This window comes from Ammospiza caudacuta, chromosome 15 (genome assembly GCF_027887145.1).
Source record: "Ammospiza caudacuta isolate bAmmCau1 chromosome 15, bAmmCau1.pri, whole genome shotgun sequence".
Taxonomy (NCBI): Eukaryota; Metazoa; Chordata; class Aves; order Passeriformes; family Passerellidae; genus Ammospiza; species Ammospiza caudacuta.
The window spans coordinates 12,352,079-12,373,556 of NC_080607.1; the positions used below are offsets into that span (position 1 = coordinate 12,352,079).

The window sequence follows — 21,478 nt, forward strand, 5'->3', positions numbered from 1 at the left end:
TGGCTCTTAAGCAGATGAGCACTTCCTCCTCAACGAGCTTGATAAGAGTTATTTGTGTTATATACTGTGGATTTTTCCAGTAAATGTGGCTTAATATTTTAATTCTTAGAATGTGTGTCTATTATATATGTGATGCAACTTAATTCTGTTCTGTTTGTGGAATGATTAGCACAGGCCAACTCCCTGTCCCCTCACTTAACAAAGACCAATGAGCTGTTAATCGAGCTGTTATCTCCATGGTATTACTTGCTAAATGCACTGATTTCATAAGTATGTGGAATCCTTTTTTTTTTTTTCTTTTGAATCTGTATATCATATATAAGACTGAATCTACTTAATAAACACTGTATAACAAAAAGGGCTTTCTCCTCCACTGTCCTGGGTGCTGCTGGCCCCAGCGCTGCCCCTCGCCCCAGGCCCTGTGCGAGAGGTTGGTGCCATCAGTCACCAGAGCGGGATCTAAATTTAGGTGTTTAAAGGAAGAGAAAAAAACCAAACCAAACCATCTCTCATTCCTGTTGACATAAGCTGTGCTTTCCATTCCGTAACAGACAGCGTGGGTACCAGAGAGAGCAGTGGCAGCACTCGCAAAGGGGGCAAGGCACCAATTTTATGCTTAACTTATATTTTGACAAAATTAATTTTGTGAAGTGTCTGGTTTTTGTGAGAAAAAAAAAGGAAAAAGAAAAAAAAAAGTTTTCATTGAAGTTTGTGCAAAGTTCTCCCTCATGGAAAATACTGATTTTTCGTTATCAGCTTTATTCACTAAGTATAATAAACCTTTGCATCCATAAATGTTCCTCTTCAAGCGCTGTATAGATACCATCTCCCGGTTTGATCATCAGGACACCCAGAGGGTCCAAGGGGTTTGCAGCTTCCATGGAAATGCAGCTGCCCAGGGGTGTGGGGATGCTGGCTGGGCAGAGGGGTGGGCTGCCCCTTCCTGGGATTTGCTATGAAGCGAGGCCAGGAGGACCCACCTGAGTGTTTGTGCTTGTAAAGGATCACCTGGGACAGCACATCCCAAACGGAGCACCCACAGAATTCATTAATGTCTGGCAGCACAGCACCAGTGGCCCTGTGTCCCTCACACCATCGGGTCTGTGACTGAGTCTCTGGCTGAGCTTTGCTTCCAGCTTTCCAAGGGAGCAGGGGAGAGGGCTGGGCACAGGGATAAACAGTGCCAGGCCACACCAGCTGCAAACCAGTTGGCATCACCTGCTGAGGGTTCCACAGCCCCCTGGCCAGACTGATCCAGGATGTCCCCACCAAGCACAGCAGAGCCAGAGCCAAACAGCAGCCGGGCCAAGAGAGGAAAATCTGTTACTTGGCACACAAATATCACAGAGAGAGAAAAAAGGAAAAAAGTGTATTGCTCTGTGAAATTCTGACGTTAATGGGTTTTGCTCTTGAAACCCCCATGCTCCCCTATTCCAGAGGTAGCTAATCCTGCTGCCATCACCCCCCTTCCCAGTAAAACAGGGAAGGACTAAATACTGAGTTTCAAACTTGGCTAAGTTGGCTTAGCCAAGCTTGGCTAAGTAACAACTCTACTCATTTTCTGCATTCTCTGTATTTAGCTTATTTAAATTATCCAGGTATTCTGTGTGCAGACAGCCTGCCAGAGTCAGAACATCAATGAATGACCAAAAACCACAGAAGTCTTTTTTCACCCCAAATGCTGGTGCTGGACCATCTGCTGCTCCAGCCCCAGCTCGTGTGTGAGGCCATGGCTGCAGTTCTGCAATGGCTGTGGAATGCCAGGGAGTTAGGGATTGTGTCACCACAGGATCTCAGCACTCCCACAGCCCCAGGCAAGAGATCCCTGCTTACCCTGCAGAACCCAAACATCATAATTCATGTTATTTCCTTACTGCCCAAAAAAGAGAAAGGACTTGGCCATAAAGTGAGTTTCCAAGTAGTTTCAATAAACTGTAATTGGTATCACATTTATGCTCTTGAGAAACATTTTTAGATCCATTTATCCAACAGTGACTGCAGTATCAGCAGGACCTGCCCTGACACGGGGAAAAGCCTCAGTGCTGCTGCCCACAGGCATCACCCCAGCAGGGCAGGGAGCCCCTGTGACTGTGGGGGGCCCTGCAGTGTCCCACAGCCCCCCGTGGCTCTCAGAGCCTCCAGGGTGTCCATTCCCCAAGAGCTACACAGCATCTCTGCAGGAGCTGCACCATCTTCAGTGCTCTCTAAGTGCATAAAACCAGATTTAACAAAGCCAAGCAGCAACACAGCCCCTCCCCTCCGTGACTTGAGCAGAGCTCTGGAACAGCTGCACTTAAAAGAGGGGAAAGGAAAAGCCACATTGCCTTAGAATGGAGGAGGATTTCAGAAAAAGGACTGAAACCACACAAGCAGATTTTACAGTGTTTATTTTTCCAATAGCACAAGGGACAGACACGAGCAGGCCCCCCCGAGGGCTCTGCCCCCCAGACCAGTCCGAGCTGAACACTGCAGTGGCCCCCAGGAGGCAGAGCCAGCCCCCTGCTCCGCTCCCCATCTTTGGTAAGCAGGTTCCACACCTCTGCTCGCCCCCAGGGCACTGCAGCCCTGCCCAGGCCAGGGCACCGGGCTCTCCTTCTCGTGGCATGAGGCTGGTGGATGCATTGAGGATAAAACCATCTCAGGGACTGAACTTGTTCCACCCCTCGCGATTGTGGCTGAAAGAGGAACTTGCACGGCTGAAAGAAAGTGCATGGTGAAGGGAGGTAGGATGGAGCTGGAAAAGGGACGAGAAGAAAAAACTGAAAATAAACTCCCTAAAATTCTTGCTACTGCCCGCTTGAATAAGCCAGCGGCTTCTCCCCCTCGCTGAAGCAATTAACTGTTGATTAGGAATTGCTCCAGAGAGGAGGAGAATTGCAGTTTTGCTCTCCCTCTCTGGATGCATGTGGATGTTCATTCACCTCCTTGCAGCGCAGGTACAGCCATGCCCTGGGAGCTCAGGTGCAGCAACAACTGGCAAGAGCATAAATGAGCAATGGGGGAGTTGAGCTCGGCTCAGCAAATCCCACCTGGTCATCCTTGAGCCTGCACAGCACAGTCCACCCAGGCTGCAGGGGAGGCTGTGGGAACCAAGACCCCAGCGTGGTGAGCCTCATGTCAGGCAAGACGGAATACTGACAATACGGTGGCTCTGACAATAACTAATACCACTTTAATGCAATACTGCTGTAGAGCCTGGAAATCCAAGGAAAAAAAAAAAAGACCCCTTTATGCTCTATGTACATTACATCCATTTACAGAGTTGGCCAGTACTGTGTACAACATATAAATATATGATCAAACAGATGCAGAGAGGATACTTACAGGAGCCAAATAACTCACTTTATACATCCAATAATGAAAATATATAAAAAAAAAGGAAAATAAAAAAAGAGGAAAGAACACTGCTTTAATTGTTAGGTGATGGTCACACAGATGCACAGCTCGATGCTCGCAGGTGCTCAGCTGCTGTGGGGTTTCAGGTCCTCACCACAAAGCTGCAGTGCAGAGCTCACTGACCCTATCACTGAGCTCCAGAGAACCTCCAGTGTTCCACAGCAGATTGTGGAAGTTGGCCAAAGGAGGCAGGCACAGCCGCTGGGCCAGTTCAGCCAGGAACAGTTCCCTGGCCACGCAGCTTCCTGCAGACCAGCAGAAGGCATTTGCTTGGCACTCGCCCCAAAATTTTTTTTCCTCTTCTTGCATCCTCCACGTGGGTTCCATGTGGCACATGGTGGGCTGTACACGGCTCCACAACCACCTGCAGAGCACATCCCTGGGCACCACATCCTGCTGGAGCATCCAAAGACTGCACAGGACCATCCCTGCAGGGCAGCTCTTCTGCTTACACTCACTGCACAGCAGCACTTCCCACACAAACCGGGAATGGAGATGGCAGAAGGGGAGAGTGGAAGACTGTAGGGCCTCACCTTGTGCAGCCCTGAAATAGCAAACACCATCTTCCAGTTCCTTTGGATGTAAGGATTTCCTCCACACAAGGTCCAGGGATTGCCACAGCGATCGGCCTCTCCCCCCCGGCGTCAGCCTCAGAGCACAGCTGGAATTTCCATGACAGCAGGAAGCAGCAGGATCGCTCCCATGGGGCACAGCCCACCCAGAGCAGGGTGTCCCCATCAGCAGGAATGAGCTCTGCACCGTGGACCTCCGTGGGAAGGCAGCTCAACGTTCCTCACCAAAACAAAGTGTAACAGCGTTTCTACTATGAACAGAGAGTACTTTGTGTACTTTGTGTACAGGCGTTAGGATCAGTCGTTATCAAAATACACACACTGAATATACAACCTGTCCCACGGCCATAATTTATTATCTCACCACAAGGCACAATACACAGAGCTTAGAGGGTCCTATACAGTCGTCGTGGCAGAAGGCGCCGCAGCCTTTGCACATGATCATGGCTTTGAGGCTGCACGAGCACTGGAACGAGATCTCATCAACACTGCTGCTGTCAGCAAACATCTGCACAGCCAGGGCCGTGTTCCGGCTCGCAGCAAAGTTCGCTTTGTGGGTGAGCTGCACCACACTCCCAGCAAGGCCTCGGGGGAAAGCCGGAGTGTTGGATGAATAATTAAAGCTGGTGGAATTAAGCTGCAGCTTTGAAAGCTTCCCATAAAAAGCCTGCTTGATATTGAGCTGAGAGGGGATGGATGAAGGCTCCAAAGGGTGACACTGTCCTTTTCCTGGATCCCTTGAAAACTTAAAGAAGGGCCAGTCCATGACAAGTGGCTCTTTCTGTGTGTGCTCAGCCAGTTCCGTGGGCTGCTGGGCCACATCCCCCTGGTTCTCTGCATTGCTCTTGGCTGGGCTGCCACACACCAGCACCTTCTCACTTCTGATCCCTCCCGCGGTGCTGCTGTGCTGCTTTGAAGTCCACTCCTCCCTGGCAGCTGGGATTCCTTCTCCCAGTGCACAGCCCTTGTCCAAGGCAATCTGTTTGCCAGGGGACAAGGTTTCCATGGCTGAACTGTGTTCCAAAGCCCTGGAGTGATGCAGCCTCACGCTGGGGCTGGAAGGAAAACCAGAACCAAAGAGCTTTTTGCCTTGAACCCCACTGTAATTTTTATTGACCAATGCACCTCCTGTCTGATTTGGTCCAAGAGAAGTTACACCTGGAGACAAAAACTGAGGCCCTGTAGAGGCATTCAGCTTCTCTGGGCTTTTACCTGCTGTGACACTTGGTAACGGATTGTGCTGTGGCATCCGGTGGACCTTGGGCAACTCCTTCTGCTCCTCAAAGCTACAGGAAGAAAATGTTCTTTCCCGAGGGTCCCCATCTTCAGACTTCAGAGAGGTACTTGCCACATTTGCCAGTTGGTCTTGGCAGCTTAAAGTCGCACCAACTTTGGAATGTTTTTCTGGGACAGCCTGATCCTCTACACCAGGTAATGCTGCTCCTGATCCACAGGTTTTTTCCTGGGGATCTTTGGAAGATCTCACTGAGCGAACATCATCGCTCCTGCTTTGGGCACTCATCTTTATTCCTACACCTGGAGAAGAGTCTTTGCCAAAATAGTGACCATTGCCTCTGTCCAGCTGCAGGGAGAGGCTTTCTGACTGCTTCTGCAGCACTGGTTGTGCAATTTCCAGCTTGATGTTGACGTGAGACACTGGCAGAACTTCTTCCAGTGGAAGCTTCCCCTTCAGCAGCTGCATCACCAAAGGGTTGTTGGTCTCGATGGAGGACACAGGCCGAGCAGAGCTGGCCGGACGCTCGGTTTTCTGGGGTCCCCACCTCTGAGGTGGGGGTGCCACCAAGTCCCCAGAACAGGCTGGACTCTCTGTCTCCACAGACAATTTTGACCTAATCCCATTGCGTTTCTCACTGCTGCTGTGACAGGAAGAGCCTTTCCCAGCCACCTCCCTACAGCTGACACTTCTGAAACACATCTCCACCTCCACATTCTCATCAGCCATGTCCCCTTCCCAGTCAGAAGCAGTGTCTGTTGTTTCACTGTGTGTACTCTGTATTTCTTCATCTCCACTTCTCTTCAACTCCTGAGTCTCTTCCAGGGGCTGATGTGTATTTTCTGGTTCGGTTCTGGGGCACCTCTCCCTTGGCTGCAGGAGTTTTTCAGAGGTATCTATCCTATTCTGAGAAATAATGTCACCATGCACAGAGGGCTGCAGCAGAGCCTCTGCCTTTTGTTCCTCATTACTCAGTTTGCCATCACTGCCTTTCCCTGCCTGCAGCTCTGCAGTGTCACACACTGCAGGGATCGCTTTCTTCACTCCAACAGTCACTGTTTTGGAGGTATTATCAGCAACACCTTTTTCCAGAAATGTGTGGCAGTTGTTATATCTAAAACCAGACACCTTCTCTGGATCATGGCGTTCTGAGACACCCGATGACAATTCTGGTGGAAAAGGACAACTGGAGGAATTTTGCTTTACATCAGAAGGACAATCCAGCTGTACGGTGGGAGCACCAACATCTCCAAGTTCCACCACAGCCCTGTGTCCTGTGGCACTGACCCCAGCTCCCTGCCCCCCAGAACACGACCCACTGGTCACCACAGGAACCACACATCCCAGCTTTGTGCTCTCCTGTGATGCAGCACAAGATGGGAGCTCGGTCCTTGGGCCATGGAGGAACTGCTCAGGACTCTCCTCCTGCCTCTCAGGAGTTGCACTGTCCAAGGATGACACAGTCAGAGAACCACAGAACGGTGTCCTGGGTGACCCATCACCAGGCTGAGTGTCCCCTGACCCTGTGGCACAGCCTGGAACGCTGCTCCTTTCGCTTTTTGAGGAAGAGTGATCTTGTGTGGCAGAGAGGCAGGAATTCACGCTGGCTTCCTGAGCAGCCCTTTTGGAGTCAGCCTTCCCTTCGCTCAGATGAACAGACAGCTGTAGTTGTGCTCGCTGTAGATCTGACGCACGTTTTCCATGAGCTCTCTTGGATCTCCTGTGCTGGGAACGGCCGCTGGATTCTCCTCCACCGCCTCCTTCCTCGGAGCCTCTCCCCCCACCAGGGCCACCCCCTCCTCCGATGGCGGCGGTGGCAGCCTCGCGCTGGGCTCGGGCTTGCAGAGCACGGGCCTTAATGTCTGCGAGGGTGCGGGCCCCGGGCCGGCCCCGGCCGGAGGGCTCCGTGCTGGGGATGATCCGGGGGCAGATCTGGTAAGTGGGCTGACCTTTAACCACCCAGGGTGGTTTAATACGTGAAAGTTGAATCTGAAAGAAAAGGAAAATGTGGTAAGTTCTAACACTGCCCGTCTCCAGTGAAATGTGTTTCATTTCACTGTGATGGCAACTGCTCATCACAATTCTTAGCACAAAAATTCAACAAAAATCTCAACTTGAAATTAATTTGGGCAGAGAAGCAGCACGATCCCACAACCTCTGCTCTTTGATCTGTAAAGCTCAGCTCACACTAATATTGTTTTACCAGAGGCTGCAGGCAAATATGAAATAAGTTATTTATATTCACGTCTTCAGAGATCAAACTGGTCTTCTCTACACCAGGATGACTGCCCTGAACCTACCAAAATGGGTATCCTGGTCAACATGGAAAAAGTCAGGAGGAACACTGAGATTCTGTCCAAATGCAAAGGAAAAGAACTCAGAAACTAGACAGGATAAAGAACACAATTTCAAGGTCTTTTGCAGTCAGTCAGCTCATTTCAGGCAGTGTTTCTGTAGCCACAGAAATGCAAATGAAGGGAGTAAGTCAAGGTTACCCTGCGCTCTTGTGCAAAGACCTTGGGATGATTTTCCATTCTTTGCCTGTCTAAATACGACAGCAAACCCTGGCAGTCAGAGGCACTTCACCAGCTCTACCAATGAAACCCTTAGACTCCTTCCCTTAAGATGGCAACACTTGACATTTTAATAATGTTTTGATACTACTGAGCACGGCAGCCCTGAGATACAGCAGCTCTAAAGCTCGCTCTTACCCGGATGGGTGGGACTTTGGGCTCCTCTTTAGTAGGCTGTGGCTTTTCTGGGTGAACACTTTCAATTGTGTTACGAAAGGACTGACGATCTTCAAGCCGGGGCTTCTTTTCGGGGAAGGACGCAGAGGCAGCCTCATCAAAGCTTTTCCTCTTCTGCTCCTTGGACTCCTGAGCAGAGTTCTCCTGGGGCAAACTGGGAATTCTGCTGGTAGCTGCCAATGATGGATCTTCAGATTTGCTGTTTGATTTGGAAGTCTCTGGAGAGAGGTGCAGTTCAGTACACTCTGCCTTCAATCCTGCAGCTGAGGAGCTGGTCAGATCATCTTTCTTCAGGTCTGTCTCAGGCTTTGGCTCTTTATGAAGTGAGGGATCTGGCCCCACGGGAGCAGGCTCTTTGGGAGTCTCCGTGTGCTCAGGCTCCCTCAGTCTGTACAGGCTCCTCCTGGCCCGGCAGCGCAGGTCGGCCCGGGAGCGTTTCCGGAAGCGCCCGTCCCTCTGGCGCGTGGCCGGCCCGCGCGGCAGCCTCGCTTCTCCTTTAACAGACAGCTCTGTCCTGTTCTCAGCGTCCTCCTGCACTGAATTCTGCGCCTGGGATTCTTCCTGGGTCAGGCCCAACCTATAATGCAAATACAAAAGCCAGCTCAAAGCTAAAGCTCACCCCAATTTCAGTGTTACTGAATAGTGCCAACATGGGCAGAGAGTCATCAAAGCCTCATTCACTCACCCTGCAAGGGAAGAACCCACACATTCCACACTGCTATCACATGGAATGAAATAAAAACCCCAAAAATTTGTGATGGAAAATACCATCAACTTTTCTTGGAAACAGAAGAAATGGGCTACAAAATTCTGCTGAACCCAGCTAATCCCACTAAGGATTTTCCCAGAACAACAGCTGGAACAATTCACCCCACAACCCGTGTTTTTCCAGGAGTTTATGCCGCACCTGCTCAGGTATCCACAAAGAGAAACACACTCTGCCACCTGCATAAGCATGGATAAAGTAAAATTTCTCACTTTTGCCCATAGTAGTCCTCGAAGAACTTCTCTTTCCATTGCTCCACTCTCTTTTCCTTCTCCATCTCCTGCCGGATTCGAACTTGCATCTCATGGGTAAATTCACCTACATGGAAGCAAGAGATTGAAATTCAGTTCCAAACAAAACTCACTCTGCAAATGCAACCTCTAGTGTTTGAACTGTACAGCAGCTAAATATATGAAAGGCAGACCTGCTGTTAACACCCTGCTCCCCATCCTAATCTGGATCCACATGGTGCCTGTGGCTCCAGGAAAAATAATATTTTAACAGACAGGCCACCTTTCAAGAAAAAATAAGTCTGGCACTACTTTACACCTTCACCACTTAATGCTGAAGGTCCCATGGGACCAAAAGAAATTGTATTTTTGATTTTAAACAAAAAAAAAAAAAAGAAAAAGTTGGGGGCAACACACAGCAAAGCTGTACTAAGTTCCCACTCATTAACTGCAAAAGAAAACCAAAAATCTTTCAAAAGGAGCAGCTATTCCCCAGGCACTCAGGAAAGCAAAGCCACTCACCATCAGCGAGCCGTTCCCTCCAGCTCTGTGCAGCGTGGGTGAAGAACTCGTTGTTCAGAGCGCTGCCACTGAGGCGCATCAGCCCGTCAGCCCCCACCTAGCAGGACAGAGCCAGGACAAACAGAACATCTGCTCCAGCTGTTCCACACTGAAGAGGTAATCAGAGAAGGGAAAACACCTGAGTGCTCATACCTGTCTATCGACTTCAGGCAGGAGGTAAAGCAGCTGCTGCTGGAAGTGTGATGGAAGCGCGTTAAAGGTCCTGGAGTTGATCAGCGCTCGCAGGTTTGTGTTGACAAGGATGGAGCCTGGGGTTTCAAAGTCAATATCCTCACCCCTGTTCCGTTTCATTTGCCCTGGAGTTTAAGGACAGGCAAATAAAATTAACATTGTTGTACAGAAGTATTTCAGCATGAAATTTATATCAAACCGCAATAACAAAAAGAGCAAGAGACATGATAAAGACTGTAATTAATAAACCCACATCTGGAATTCTGACATGAGATCACAGTTCTGTCATATTCAGGTACCATTCTCAATGCTGCTCTTCAGACCAGCCAATCTTTTAAACAATGTTATCACTAGCACTCAAGGTGGAAAACCCAGCTTGTGACCTCAGGTCATCAAATGCCTCCTGGTGCTCTTTTCTCAGATACATGTGGACCTCACCACCACCAATTATTTTTCTGCCTTCACCAGGAGCACATACCAGCCGTGGGCTTTCGGATGCCCCTGAGCAGCTGTGGAGGATCCCTGTTGATCTCTGTCCTACTGCGCAGGCTGGTTTTGCACAGGGCCAAGGAGCTGCTGCTGCTGCTGGATGTGCTGCTGCTCTCCCCATCAGCGTGCCTTCCTGTGAAGCCTAAATGCAAAACAACATCATAAAAATATGCAAAGACCAGTCAAAGCCCAGCTGGGAGAGTGGTTTAACATACAGGAATTCTCTGTTACTAACAAATCTGCTATTACAGGATACCAACTATTTTGAGTGAGTTAAACACACACACAGCTCTGCAGTCTCACTCATTCTCAGCAGGTGTTACAGAAATTCTCAGGCAAACACTGATGACTGGGGACTGACTGAGAGAGGTCTGTGAGGTCATTAGGACCCCCCCCAAAGCCATGCTCACCTGAGGCAGACTCCATGTGTGCCCCATTTACTTTCAGTGGTGTTAACACCACCCGTGGCAGCATCACACCTGTCTTTTTCTTCTGTTTGGTTGTCTGCAGACCAGAGAGAAACCAAAAACAAAACAAAGGAATGAAGGCATTATGGAAGAGTATAGTAATCCTCTAAGCAGCATGTTCCTCAGTTAAAAGAGCTGCCTGGCTCCTCCTAGCTGAATCTTCAGGCAACACTATATTTAGGACTAGCACAGAATTCAAAATTGTCTTCCCATACATGATCCCTCACCATTCTGCCACTTCTTGTCCAAGGATACAGACTCGTAACTATCTCTGGGGCACTTAGGCACAAACAGTCCCTGTCATACCACCCCAATAGTAATGAAAGCTCCCCTGAAGGCTTCATCCTTCCCATTAGTTCCACTTTTTCCTACCTGGGAAGCAGTTCTGTAGCTCTCCCTGGTAGCAGGTCCCTTGCTCTGAGATTCGGTGGAACATGAGGCGTTAGAAGAAGTTTCATCAAGAGACACTGAAAGAGATGAGCTCTCAGTCAGACACAGAAGTAGGTCCTGGAGTTTAAGGTTAATGTCACCAGACACTTACCATCATTGTCACCACTCACAGTGCTGGCTTCATTGGACCCACAGCTTTCTGCATCTGCTGTGTCCTCCAGCTCCTCCCCTTCTGGCACTGACAGGTTCCGGGACCACTGCAAGGCATCTTTCTAGAGGGGGAACAGAAGTGGGGTGGCTACAGCCCTCCCTCCCTCCTAAATCTACACCAATGGTTAACTGGGTACACTTTAACCTTCATTTTTTTCCCTATTTTAATCCTTGATGTAAAAAGGGATTTTAAAGTATATTTGGGCTCATAGCGGAACAGAAGTCACCTAAACTAAGAGCACTTCATAGCCCCTTCCTAGACAAGTAACACATACCCAAAATACCAGGTTAATAATAATTAATTTAATAGAAAGGTTCATAATATGTTATAATTTTCTATAAGTAATGAGTTTGTATTAAAGAGAAGCATCTCACGATAAAGAACAAGCAGCATCAGAGTGGCCAAACACTAAGAGAGCAAGCTTAGGAGATGTATTTCTACTTGTACAATAAAAGCAATTTCAATGCCATCTATTTTCACCAAAATGTGTCAATTCAACAGGAGTTCCTAATAGCAAAAAGAAGATGGAAATGAAAGAGCTGAGATCAAGCTGATATTTATCAGGGAATACAAGAGTACAAAACAATGCAAAAGAAAACCTCAGGACCAGAAATATTTTCAATATTTAATATTACTGGAACAATAAACTAAAAATAAAAAAGTATTCCAGAGAGATTTCAAGATCTGAGGAAAATACTGATGCTAAATAACACAGAATGTAGTGGAACACAGAACAAGCAGCCAGAAAAATGAATATACATTTTCCTATCAAGATTTTACTTGTCGCTACAAGCTCTCGGACCAATTCCTTGGTTGGCTGTTTTCTCTTGTGGCTGGCAGCAAGGGAGTGCACAGATCTGTTCTGATGAGCAGCCACCTGAGCTGGACACCAGGTAATGAAGTAAGAGGATTCAAGAAATAACAGTTGGTTTTTTAAAGAATTTATCATAGATGGCTGAATACAGCTGAAAGGTACAAGCTCCAAGGAAATAATGAATTCCAGACCCTCTCTCACATGATGATCTCACTGCTTATGATGCTCAGTGACAGGGTAACACACAGCCGTGCACAGGGAGCAGAACTCACCCCTGGCCCTCAGCTAGGAGCAGAGCTCAGCATTTACCTTGAGTGTGAAAAGGCTGATGCGTCCAGGCAGTTTGTAGAAGAGCCCATCACCTCCCCTGGAATTGGAGTGGAGCATGGCGTTGAGGCAGGCCAGGGGAGATGTGCCACTGCAGCAGAGACAGAGAAAAGACAGAGCTTAGGAAATAGATTATCAAGAAAACAGCCTGAAAGAGGTGGTTAAAAGGGCATCCTTTAGCTGATGAGGGGAACAGACGTGATGCTTTAAACTTTATAGGACAGTAAGAACAGTGTCACTGGTTTCATTCTGACCTGTACATCAGCCTTGTACATCACAGCCAACAGTAAATGTGACACCAATTTTAGAGCTATGCTCATCTGTTTTTAGACATTTCTAACTTTCATTATCTGTTTCCTCCTCTCCTCTCCAGGAATCCTTCAGTGTTGGACTGATTTTTTAAAACACCCAGATTTATTCAGCAGCAGAAACATGTAACAAACTACAGACACACATGCTACTGGAATGTCTCCCTGATATGTCACTGACCAAACTACTCGAGCAGAGCTCAGTACAAAGGCTCTGATGCTCTCATTTGTTAATTCCTACACAACTCCCTGGTTAAAGCCCCATCCTACACTCACACTGATGGAACTGCTGTGCCACGTAATATGGTGTTTTCCAGTAAGCCCCACATGTACGGGCAGAAAGTTGTCTGGAAGACACATTACAGCACTACTGACTGCATTCCTAGTAAAAGTGAAACTGAAAACTGGACTGAGATAAAATATTTCAAAGAAAATCACTGTCAAATTGAAAACATAGAATTTCTGTTTGCACCCTGTACGTGCCTGGGTTTTGCACATTTCTTCACATTCCACTGTAACAGGCAAAGTTACCCTGTATCACTTTCAGATCATGTGAACAAAATTTCCAGCCTTCTGTCCTGTTAGACAGTGTTTTCTCCTCTGTGTTTACCAGACACTCCAAGCACACTCACCAGCCACACAGCTCTCTTAAAACAGCAAACTAAGTAATTTTCCCCAAAACAAGAAAAAAACCAAGCAGTTAAAACTCTACCAAGGAGCTAAACTCAGCATGGTACTGGCTCATGGGAATGTCAGTGCCTGGCATGGAACACAGCCCTCCCAGCAGAGCAGCATGACCCCCCAACCAGGGAGCCCCACCTCAGAACTGATTCAGAAGGAAAAACATCTCAAGGCACTGAGCACATTTCCTTCAGGAAATGGAGTTTCAGGAAGAGCTTCTATACAATCACCAGCAAAGCCTGCTGCACGTTCAGCCAGACAGGCTCACTGCCCTTATCCTGCAAACCATCACACTCTGAAGAAAACAATCTTTTCTTTAAGCAGAGAATTAATGACCAGGGAAGGAAAAGCAGATATCCCAAGGGAAACCATCGACCTTTAAAGGAATGAGTTAGGTTTGTGGGATTTAACATGACACACGTTCCAAAGTCTGGTCTTTACTTACACAAGTGTGACAGGTCACTTGTAAAAACTGGGAAAGCACAGGATAATTTATGTGTGTGAAGAGCCCTGCTATTATCTTTGGCAGGGGACAGCTAGTGCACAGAGATCTTCAACTGCCTGCTGGGGTAACATGACTTATGTGAGAGAGTTGCAGAAGATTGATTAAAGCAAAGCTCCCCTTATGAAGATCCTCATTAAAATCTGTCTGATTTCTACGGAAATCACTGCCCATATCCAAACCAGAGAAGATCTCAGAAAGCATCACAGAATCATGGAACACTTTGGGTTGGAAGGGACCTTAAATACCATTTTGTTCCAAATCCCCTGCCTTGGGCAGGGACACCTTTCACCAGACCAGGTTTCTCCAAGCCCTGTCCAGCCTGGCCTCGGAGACTTTCAAGGATGGAGCTTCTCTGGGAACTTGTGCCATGACCTCACCACCCTCACAGCAAAGAATTTCTTCCTAATATCCAATCTAAATCTTCCCTCCTTCACCTGAGTCCATTGCTTCTTGTCCCCTCACTACATTCCCCTGTGAAAAGTCCCTCCCCAGCCTTCTTGTAGCCCATGGAAGGTGGGTGTTCCAACAGTTCCAAATCTGATGCAGCAGCACACACCAGCCTCATGCCTCTCCAAACAACAGCAGGTCCCACACCCAGCACCTCTGTACACGTCACTGATTTTCACTATTCAAAACACCCCAGCTGTTTCCTGATTTCACAGAAACAAGGAGCAGAAACAAGCTGACATTTAGGTCCCAGAAGAAATCAGTTTACCTTCTGTAGTTGGGTAAAGTACAGGTTCAGGAAATGCAAATACCACAGTGAAAACAGTCCACAGAAACAAAGGCAGGGAGAAGCAAGACTATAAACAGCCCTTGCATCTGGATTTGTCAGAAGTCCATCACTGGACAGCAGCTTTTCATGTCTCTGGTAGTCAAACCTCCTTTTTTTTTTTTTTTTTTTTTTTTTGCCAGGCAGCAGCAACTGAGGCATTTGGACTATCACAGTTACCCACTTTCTTTGAGCTGCAAGACACTCTGTATTTCTACTACTGTCATGGAAACAGATGGAAGCTCACAGGAACTTAACCAAGGAAAGCAGTCTCCCACTTCTGCCCTTTCCAAGGCTTTGTATCAGGTTCTTTTCTACATGAAATCCACTCTGAGATGGGCATCTCCTCCTACAATGTCAAGAGCCACAACCATGAGATGTGAGCTGGGCTCTCCTGGTGCTGAAGAATCTGAGTACAAGCCAGTGACATGGAGAAGACTGTCTCTTCTAAAACATAATGTCTGCTCTAGAAATGAAGCATCAGAGGAGATCAAACTTAAACTGTTCTCAAACTCAAGTCACAATAGCAGAAACTATTGTAGCTGGGAGCTACTTATGTGAGAACCATGGGAGTGAGTGGTAAGTACAGTACAATGCAGGGGCCTGATCTGCAAGAGGCATTTACTTCGCAATAGATGGATGAAGGGACTCTGTATATTATCTAAAAATCCAAGAACATTTTCCAGTTATTATCAATGAAAAAGAAACCCTCACAATCTGTATATAAACGTCTGTACTGTCATCTGAAATTACCAGGCTGAAAAGAGAAAAAGGGAAGCAAAGTGGGCTGGGGATGAGGCAGAACTGTATGAAGCAACACCAGCCTTCATACACTGCCTCCCCCATGCTGCACACTGCTTTAGACAAAATCATCAATACTAACCTCATTTCCTTTAGACCTTCAGCCTCTATGACCTGCAGAATCTGTTTTGGGGTCATAGGAGCATCTGAGTAATTTTCCAGCACCTGAAAAGACAGAAAGACCAAGTGTCATTACAGAACTGGCTTCTACATTCCCAGAACTACTCCATCAGCTGTGGCCCAGACCCAATAGTTTGCCCCTTCAAGCTTGATTCACCTGCAAAGACACACAGTCAAATTTCAGGCTACCTCAAGATCCTGGTGAACATGGATCAAAGCCACAAAAGGCTTCACCTTCATCTCTTCCCCAAGTAACTGAAATATAATCATGAAGGAGAAAAAGCAGCAGAATTTGGTCTTGACCCCACCCAATGGAAGCTTTACCAGACTTCAGTATACATTAGATGGAGCTGCTGCCACATAAACCTTCCAAACTGAACAGTGGTGACCTGTAACAATGTAAAACCTTTTCCTACCTCTCCACAAAGCATCCAGTGGTTTTTTGTCACTAGAAGTATTACTGTGCAGCTATATAATCCAATACTGTACCTTCCTCAGATTACTGCATTCATTTCCTCTTCACTCCATCCCAGGAAGGGAACCACAAGTTAAGAGTCAGAATTCGTGTCAGAGAAGGACAGAATTCAGAAAAGAACAAAAAATACAGTAAAGGATTTGGGAAAAAAAATTGGCTAGAGACACTAAAAAGACTTAAGACAGCTTGCTTTTGAAATAAAATGAAGAAAATCAGGTATTAAAAGGCAACACAATAAAAAACAACTCATCCTTTCATAAATTATATCAATAATAGAATTGTCACTTATACACAAAGAAGTAAAGAGGTTATTACTTTATTTTTTTAAGCCTGTGGAACTTACTGCTCTGAAATGTCTAGAAGCAAAAACTCAAGGATTCAAAGAGAGGACTGGACATTTCTGTGGATAAGAAGATTATCCACATAAACAGGAAACAATGAGCAAAAATAAGCTGCAGTAGATGTAAACCACTCAGTTTCTTTGGGAGCAGATTACCCTACAGCTGCTGACCACGCGCCTTCCCCGGCAGCAGACAGGGCTGCTCTTGGAATGCAAAGGCACCCAGCTCCATAGACCTGGGGCCACGAGCTAAGAGAGGCTGAGACAGGCACAGACCATGGTCTGAAACAAGCATGGAAAGCAGCAGCAGGAATTCATTCAGGAACTTCTTCACAACCATGGTCTAAATTCCCCCAGCATCATGGCCACACGACGCACAGCCCCGGTGTCATCTGTCCCCACATTTTAGGAGTCAGCACCACGGTGCTGTCTCTCAGTCTGACTGGTGTGGAAGCCAGAGGAAGGACCCAGATGCCCCATTTTCATCAGTAACATCTAGAAGTGAGTCACTGCAGCAGCGACGCCAATGGGACGTGAGCAAAATCACCCCAAAGCTGTGCAGGCCAACGTTTGCACCTCAGACCATCTCCACCCTCCACAAGGAAGAAAAACCCAAGTGCAGTTCTGCACTTCAACTGTGTGTTGTGATATGGGTGGATGGGGCTTGGAGCAGCCTGCACTAGGGGAAGGTGATCTTTAAAGGTCCTTCCAATCTAAATCTTGATTCTACAAATGAAATTTCTCTCATATCCACCCAACAGGTATTCTGCAGATGCTTGAAGCTCACAAGCTTCTGAAAATGAGGTAAGAACCTCATGGGGAAGAGAATCAGAGAACTAACTTGAGTTAAAACCCAATGAAAACACAAAGAGTGTAAAGAAAAATCAAAGCAAGTGATGAGCCATATTCAGAGAGAGTAAACTAATTAAATTCCATACAGCTCCATCACACTTTTTGCTCCCCCCATAGGTTACAAGGTCTCCATGCCTCCCTCCTGAGCTGTCACCCCATCACGCAGAGGCTGCAGACAGCTGACACAGGAAACTCATTGCTCCTGAGCCCAGGGAGTTCAGCAAAATACAACACGTCTGTTCCAAAAATCAGGGAATTATTCAAACCTCTCTGCAGTGACAGACACAGCAAGTGAAGTATGTGGCCTAAAACTGAGCACAAAAGAGCATTTACATACAGATAAAAGAATCTATGCTCAGGGGAACAATTTCCAATCAAGAGCTGTATTAAGTATACAGAACACTTAGTGGAAGAACTGGAGGAGAGGATCCTGCAAGCTTCAGACACCAAATCCCGGTCTCCAGCACTGCCCTTCTATCCCTCCCCAGCCTGACACTCCCAGCACCACATCAGTTCTCCACCCAGAGCTACAACTTCAATATTGGCTACACCTTACCCCCAAAACAGAATTTTCCCCACTCACTATTTACAGCAGTGGTAGCTGAGGGTTCCTATGCCCCTAATTATGGAAGTTTACATCACTTCCTCAATTTACTGGTCATCTAGCTCTGACAGCACATGTGGGATCCTGCCATGGCTTTGGGCATCCAGATGAACCTTTAAAGTTTATTTTATGGAACGTGCAGAGTTTTGGCTCTGTAGGAGGAGCAATGAAGAACATTTTTTGCCTGCGATTCTCAGAAACGTTGAGCAGAATACAAAATACACCAGCACACGTCAGAGAGGGAAATTAAAAGCATTTTGACAGGGAGCATGTGTAAGCCTAGTGTGAAATAAAGATCTATTTTTAGTGGATTTACAATCAGTCCTGCAAGCTGCAAGTGCAGCTACGCAACTGTAGGTCTCTTTAAGTGGATAATCTAGTATGAGATCGTTCTATTTCTGGTTCATCAATGGCTCTAAGATGCTGTTGAGGCTTAGACATCTCATGCACCCACCGTGCCTGAGGTGCTGGCCAGAAGACAGGTGAGAGGAACTGTGTGAAGAAATGCCCTCCCCGTCACACAAGGGTGATGAAGTGTATTAGGTGACTGCTCATGTGCTGCTTTGGGCAGCCTATAAATGCTGGGTTTTTTCACTCTCAGAGTTCAGGATGTTTGAATGAGCTGACTTTATGCAAGGTCACACAGCACAGCCTCTGCCCCCAGGGTCACTTGCCAGGAAAGCATCTCTGCCATCTGCAGGGACACACGTGGTCCAAAGAACCTGGATCCCAAGGAGAAATGCAAGATGGAGAATGAGACCACCAGGCTCCTGCTGTGAAGTTCCACAGTAGCTGCTTTATGCCCTTCTCCAGTTTTTCAAGCAAAGCCACATGGATCTAAAATATTATCATTTACACACAAAAGATGATGCAAGTTGCTGGAAGTCAGATGCTTGTCTGATTAGGTTTTCTCCTGGCAAGCAGTAAGAAAACATTCCAATAGCCAAAAAAATCTTACTCAGAAGCACCAAGAGTTATCCTGAACATCCTCAGTACAAGACATGAGCCTCATTGGACTCAGCCACACTGTTCCTTCTGAATGTTTACATGCTTCAATATATAACCTGGGCTGGCAAAACAAAACAAACACACACAACAGAAAAAAACAAGGAAACAAACTACCCTCAAGCTCTATAAATCCATTTCTCCAGAAGGCCAGGGGCTACACAGAAGGAATACATGTATCCTCATGAGTAATACACCACTGACAGGGCTGTGGGGAGGAACTGTGGGATCCATTCACATCCAAGTAGCTGGATCATCCCTCACTCCATCCCTGGCACTGCTGTACCTGTGTCACTGTGTCACCAGGAGAGAGCCAGCTCCTTCCACTCAAATTCCAGCCAGCTCCAACACCTCGGCATGCAGCCCTTAAATCAAACCTCTAACTAGCTCCCTGAAAGACACTGAAGTTATTTATCTTTTTTAGATTTCCTACTTCATAACCGAGGTTGAAGACAGATCCAGCTCAAAGGCTTCACAGAGAGAAGTCACCTTCCTCCCAGTGCAACGACAATGGCATTCCCACAGACATCATCAGGGCAGAGCTGGGCTGGGAAGTTGAAGCCTCCAACAAGGAAATTCTTTAAGACAAAAGGACTGAGACATCTCAATGGCCACATCCCCTAAACCCAAAAGTGACCAAATACGGGCTGATTCAGGGATGTTCAGCCCAGCTGCTGCTACAGCAGCCCAGCACTCGCCACCGGCCCTGGGGCGCTGCCGGTGCACAGAAGGACCCGCACCCTCGGTAATTAAACCAGAAACTTTTGACAGCGGCCGTGCCCTCTCCGGAGGCTCCGGTTCCTCGCTCGGAGCTTTAAACCCATCTGAAAGGAAGAGAACGAGCGGGACCGTGCCCGCAGCGCTGCCCGGCACGCACGGAACCGCAGCGGGACGGGGGCACCTCCCGCGTCCCACACCGGGACCCGCTGCAGCCCCGCCCGGCGGAGGCCGCGGGACCCCGGCGGGGGCAGCTCCGCCACCGAGGGCCGGGGGCCGCGCTCGCACCGCCCCGGGTCGCAGCTCCTTCGCACCGGGCTGAGGAAGAAAAACAACCGCGCGGGAGAGCCCGGCCACAGCGGCCGCCGGGGGAACCGCGGGAAGCCGCGGGACCGGGCGGGGAAGCGGCAACACCGCCCGCGCCCTCCAGGCGGGCCCGGCCCCCGCTTTTACCCCCTCAGGAGCGATGGCGGCGCCGCCGGCCCCGTTACTCGGGGAGGGGCCGGACGCGGCGGGGAGGCCCTGAGGCACGGCGGAGCCCCCGCGCCCCCTCCCTGGACGCCCCCCCGGCCTCACCAGGCGGGCGGCCTCGGCCCACGTGCGCTCCTTCTTCCTCCTCTGCTTCATCTCCTTCATCCTCCTCCTCCTCCTCCTCCCGCGCGGGCGGGCGCGGCGGGCGCGGACCGTTGGGCGCGCGGGCGGCAGGCGGGCGGCGGCGACCGGGGCGGGCTGGGCGCGGCGGGCGCGGCGGGCGGGGCGCGAGGCGGGGGCGGCTCCGGGCGCTACGGGAGACGGCGGCGGCGGCGGCGGCTCGGGCCCGGCATAACAACGGGGTCAAAGGGCCGGGAGCGGGGCGGGGCGGCGGGGCCCGGCGACGGTGGCCGCGGCGGGACACGGAGGGACCGGAGGGGAGGGGATGGAGGGGCGGGCCTGGGGCTGGTTTGAAGGAAAACAAACCGCAAGAACTGCCGGGAGTTGTAGTTTTAATGCATGACACCAGCGCAGCACCGCTATAGCCCGCGGACTACAAGTCCCGGCGGCCGCTGCGCCTCATGGCGGGAGAGGCCTCTGCCGCCGCATGGCCGCGGCGGGGAAGTGGCACCGCCCGGGCCGGGGGCGGCCGCGGGACCGAGCTGGAGCTGAGGGCTCGAGGTTGAGCCCCCGCCCCTGAGGGCTGCGGCGATCGGAGTTCCAGCATCCCGGTTAGCACAGAATTAGTTGGGCTGGAAAAGACCTCTGAGATCAGCGAGTCCTAACCTCTGACCCAACACCACCATGTCCAGCAGAGCAGGGCGCTGACCGCCACGTCCAGCCTTTCCTTAAACACCTCCGGGGACGGTGACTCCATCACCTCCCTGGGCATCGCCTTCTATCTATCTAATGACCCTTTCTGTTAAGAAATTCTTACTGATGTCCAAACTAAACCTCCCCTGGCACAGTTTAACGCTGTGTCCTCTTGGCACTGGTTGGCAGAACAGCCCGACTCTCATGTGGCTACAACCTCCTTTCACGGAGGTGGAGAGAGTGGTAAGGTCACCCTGGAGCCTCCTTCTCCAGGGTAAACACTCCTGCCTCCATAAGACATGTGCTGCAGACTCTTCCCCACCTTCACTTCCCTTCTCTGGACATCGTGGTTGTACTCCGAGGCTCCTTCTCCCCACAGCACTGATAAAGGATAAAAAACTGGTTTAAATCAGCACCACCCATTACAGGGGCCCACCATGGACTGGGATTCTGGCAGGGTTTCACCAGCACTTCTGGTACCCAGGGTGCTACATGCAGGCATCAGCACCTTCTACATATATATATATGTGTGTGTGTACATATACACACACACATATATATACACACATATACACACACATTACAATACTCATTGCACTCTACTCATTTTTACAT

The 21,478-nt window shown here is 48.9% G+C and overlaps 1 protein-coding gene across 1 annotated transcript; it reads right to left on the reverse strand.

Annotated features, from left to right (window-relative positions):
* Positions 1–2,481: 2,481 nt before the first annotated feature.
* Positions 2,482–20,215, reverse strand: ASXL1 (ASXL transcriptional regulator 1). Its single transcript, XM_058814568.1, has 12 exons — positions 20,156–20,215; positions 15,549–15,631; positions 12,382–12,490; positions 11,199–11,319; positions 11,030–11,124; positions 10,601–10,694; positions 10,180–10,332; positions 9,663–9,826; positions 9,471–9,567; positions 8,931–9,036; positions 7,914–8,529; positions 2,482–7,191 (listed from the first exon to the last, which is right to left on the reverse strand). The coding sequence occupies exons 1-12, from the start codon at positions 20,213–20,215 to the stop codon at positions 4,324–4,326; spliced, it is 4,566 nt and encodes a 1,521-aa protein (XP_058670551.1). The 3' UTR covers positions 2,482–4,323.
* Between the last annotated feature and the right edge of the window lie 1,263 nt (positions 20,216–21,478).

Coding starts and splice junctions, on each gene's coding strand:
- ASXL1 (XM_058814568.1), bottom strand. CDS start 20,215: ATGAAGGAGATGAAGCAGAGGAGGAAGAAGGAGCGCACGTGGGCCGAG. Junction 9,568..9,662: donor TGCCTGAAGTCGATAGACAG/GTATGAGCACTC, acceptor CTGTCCTGCTAG/GTGGGGGCTGACGGGCTGAT. Junction 7,192..7,913: donor CCAAAGTCCCACCCATCCGG/GTAAGAGCGAGC, acceptor CTTTTCTTTCAG/ATTCAACTTTCACGTATTAA.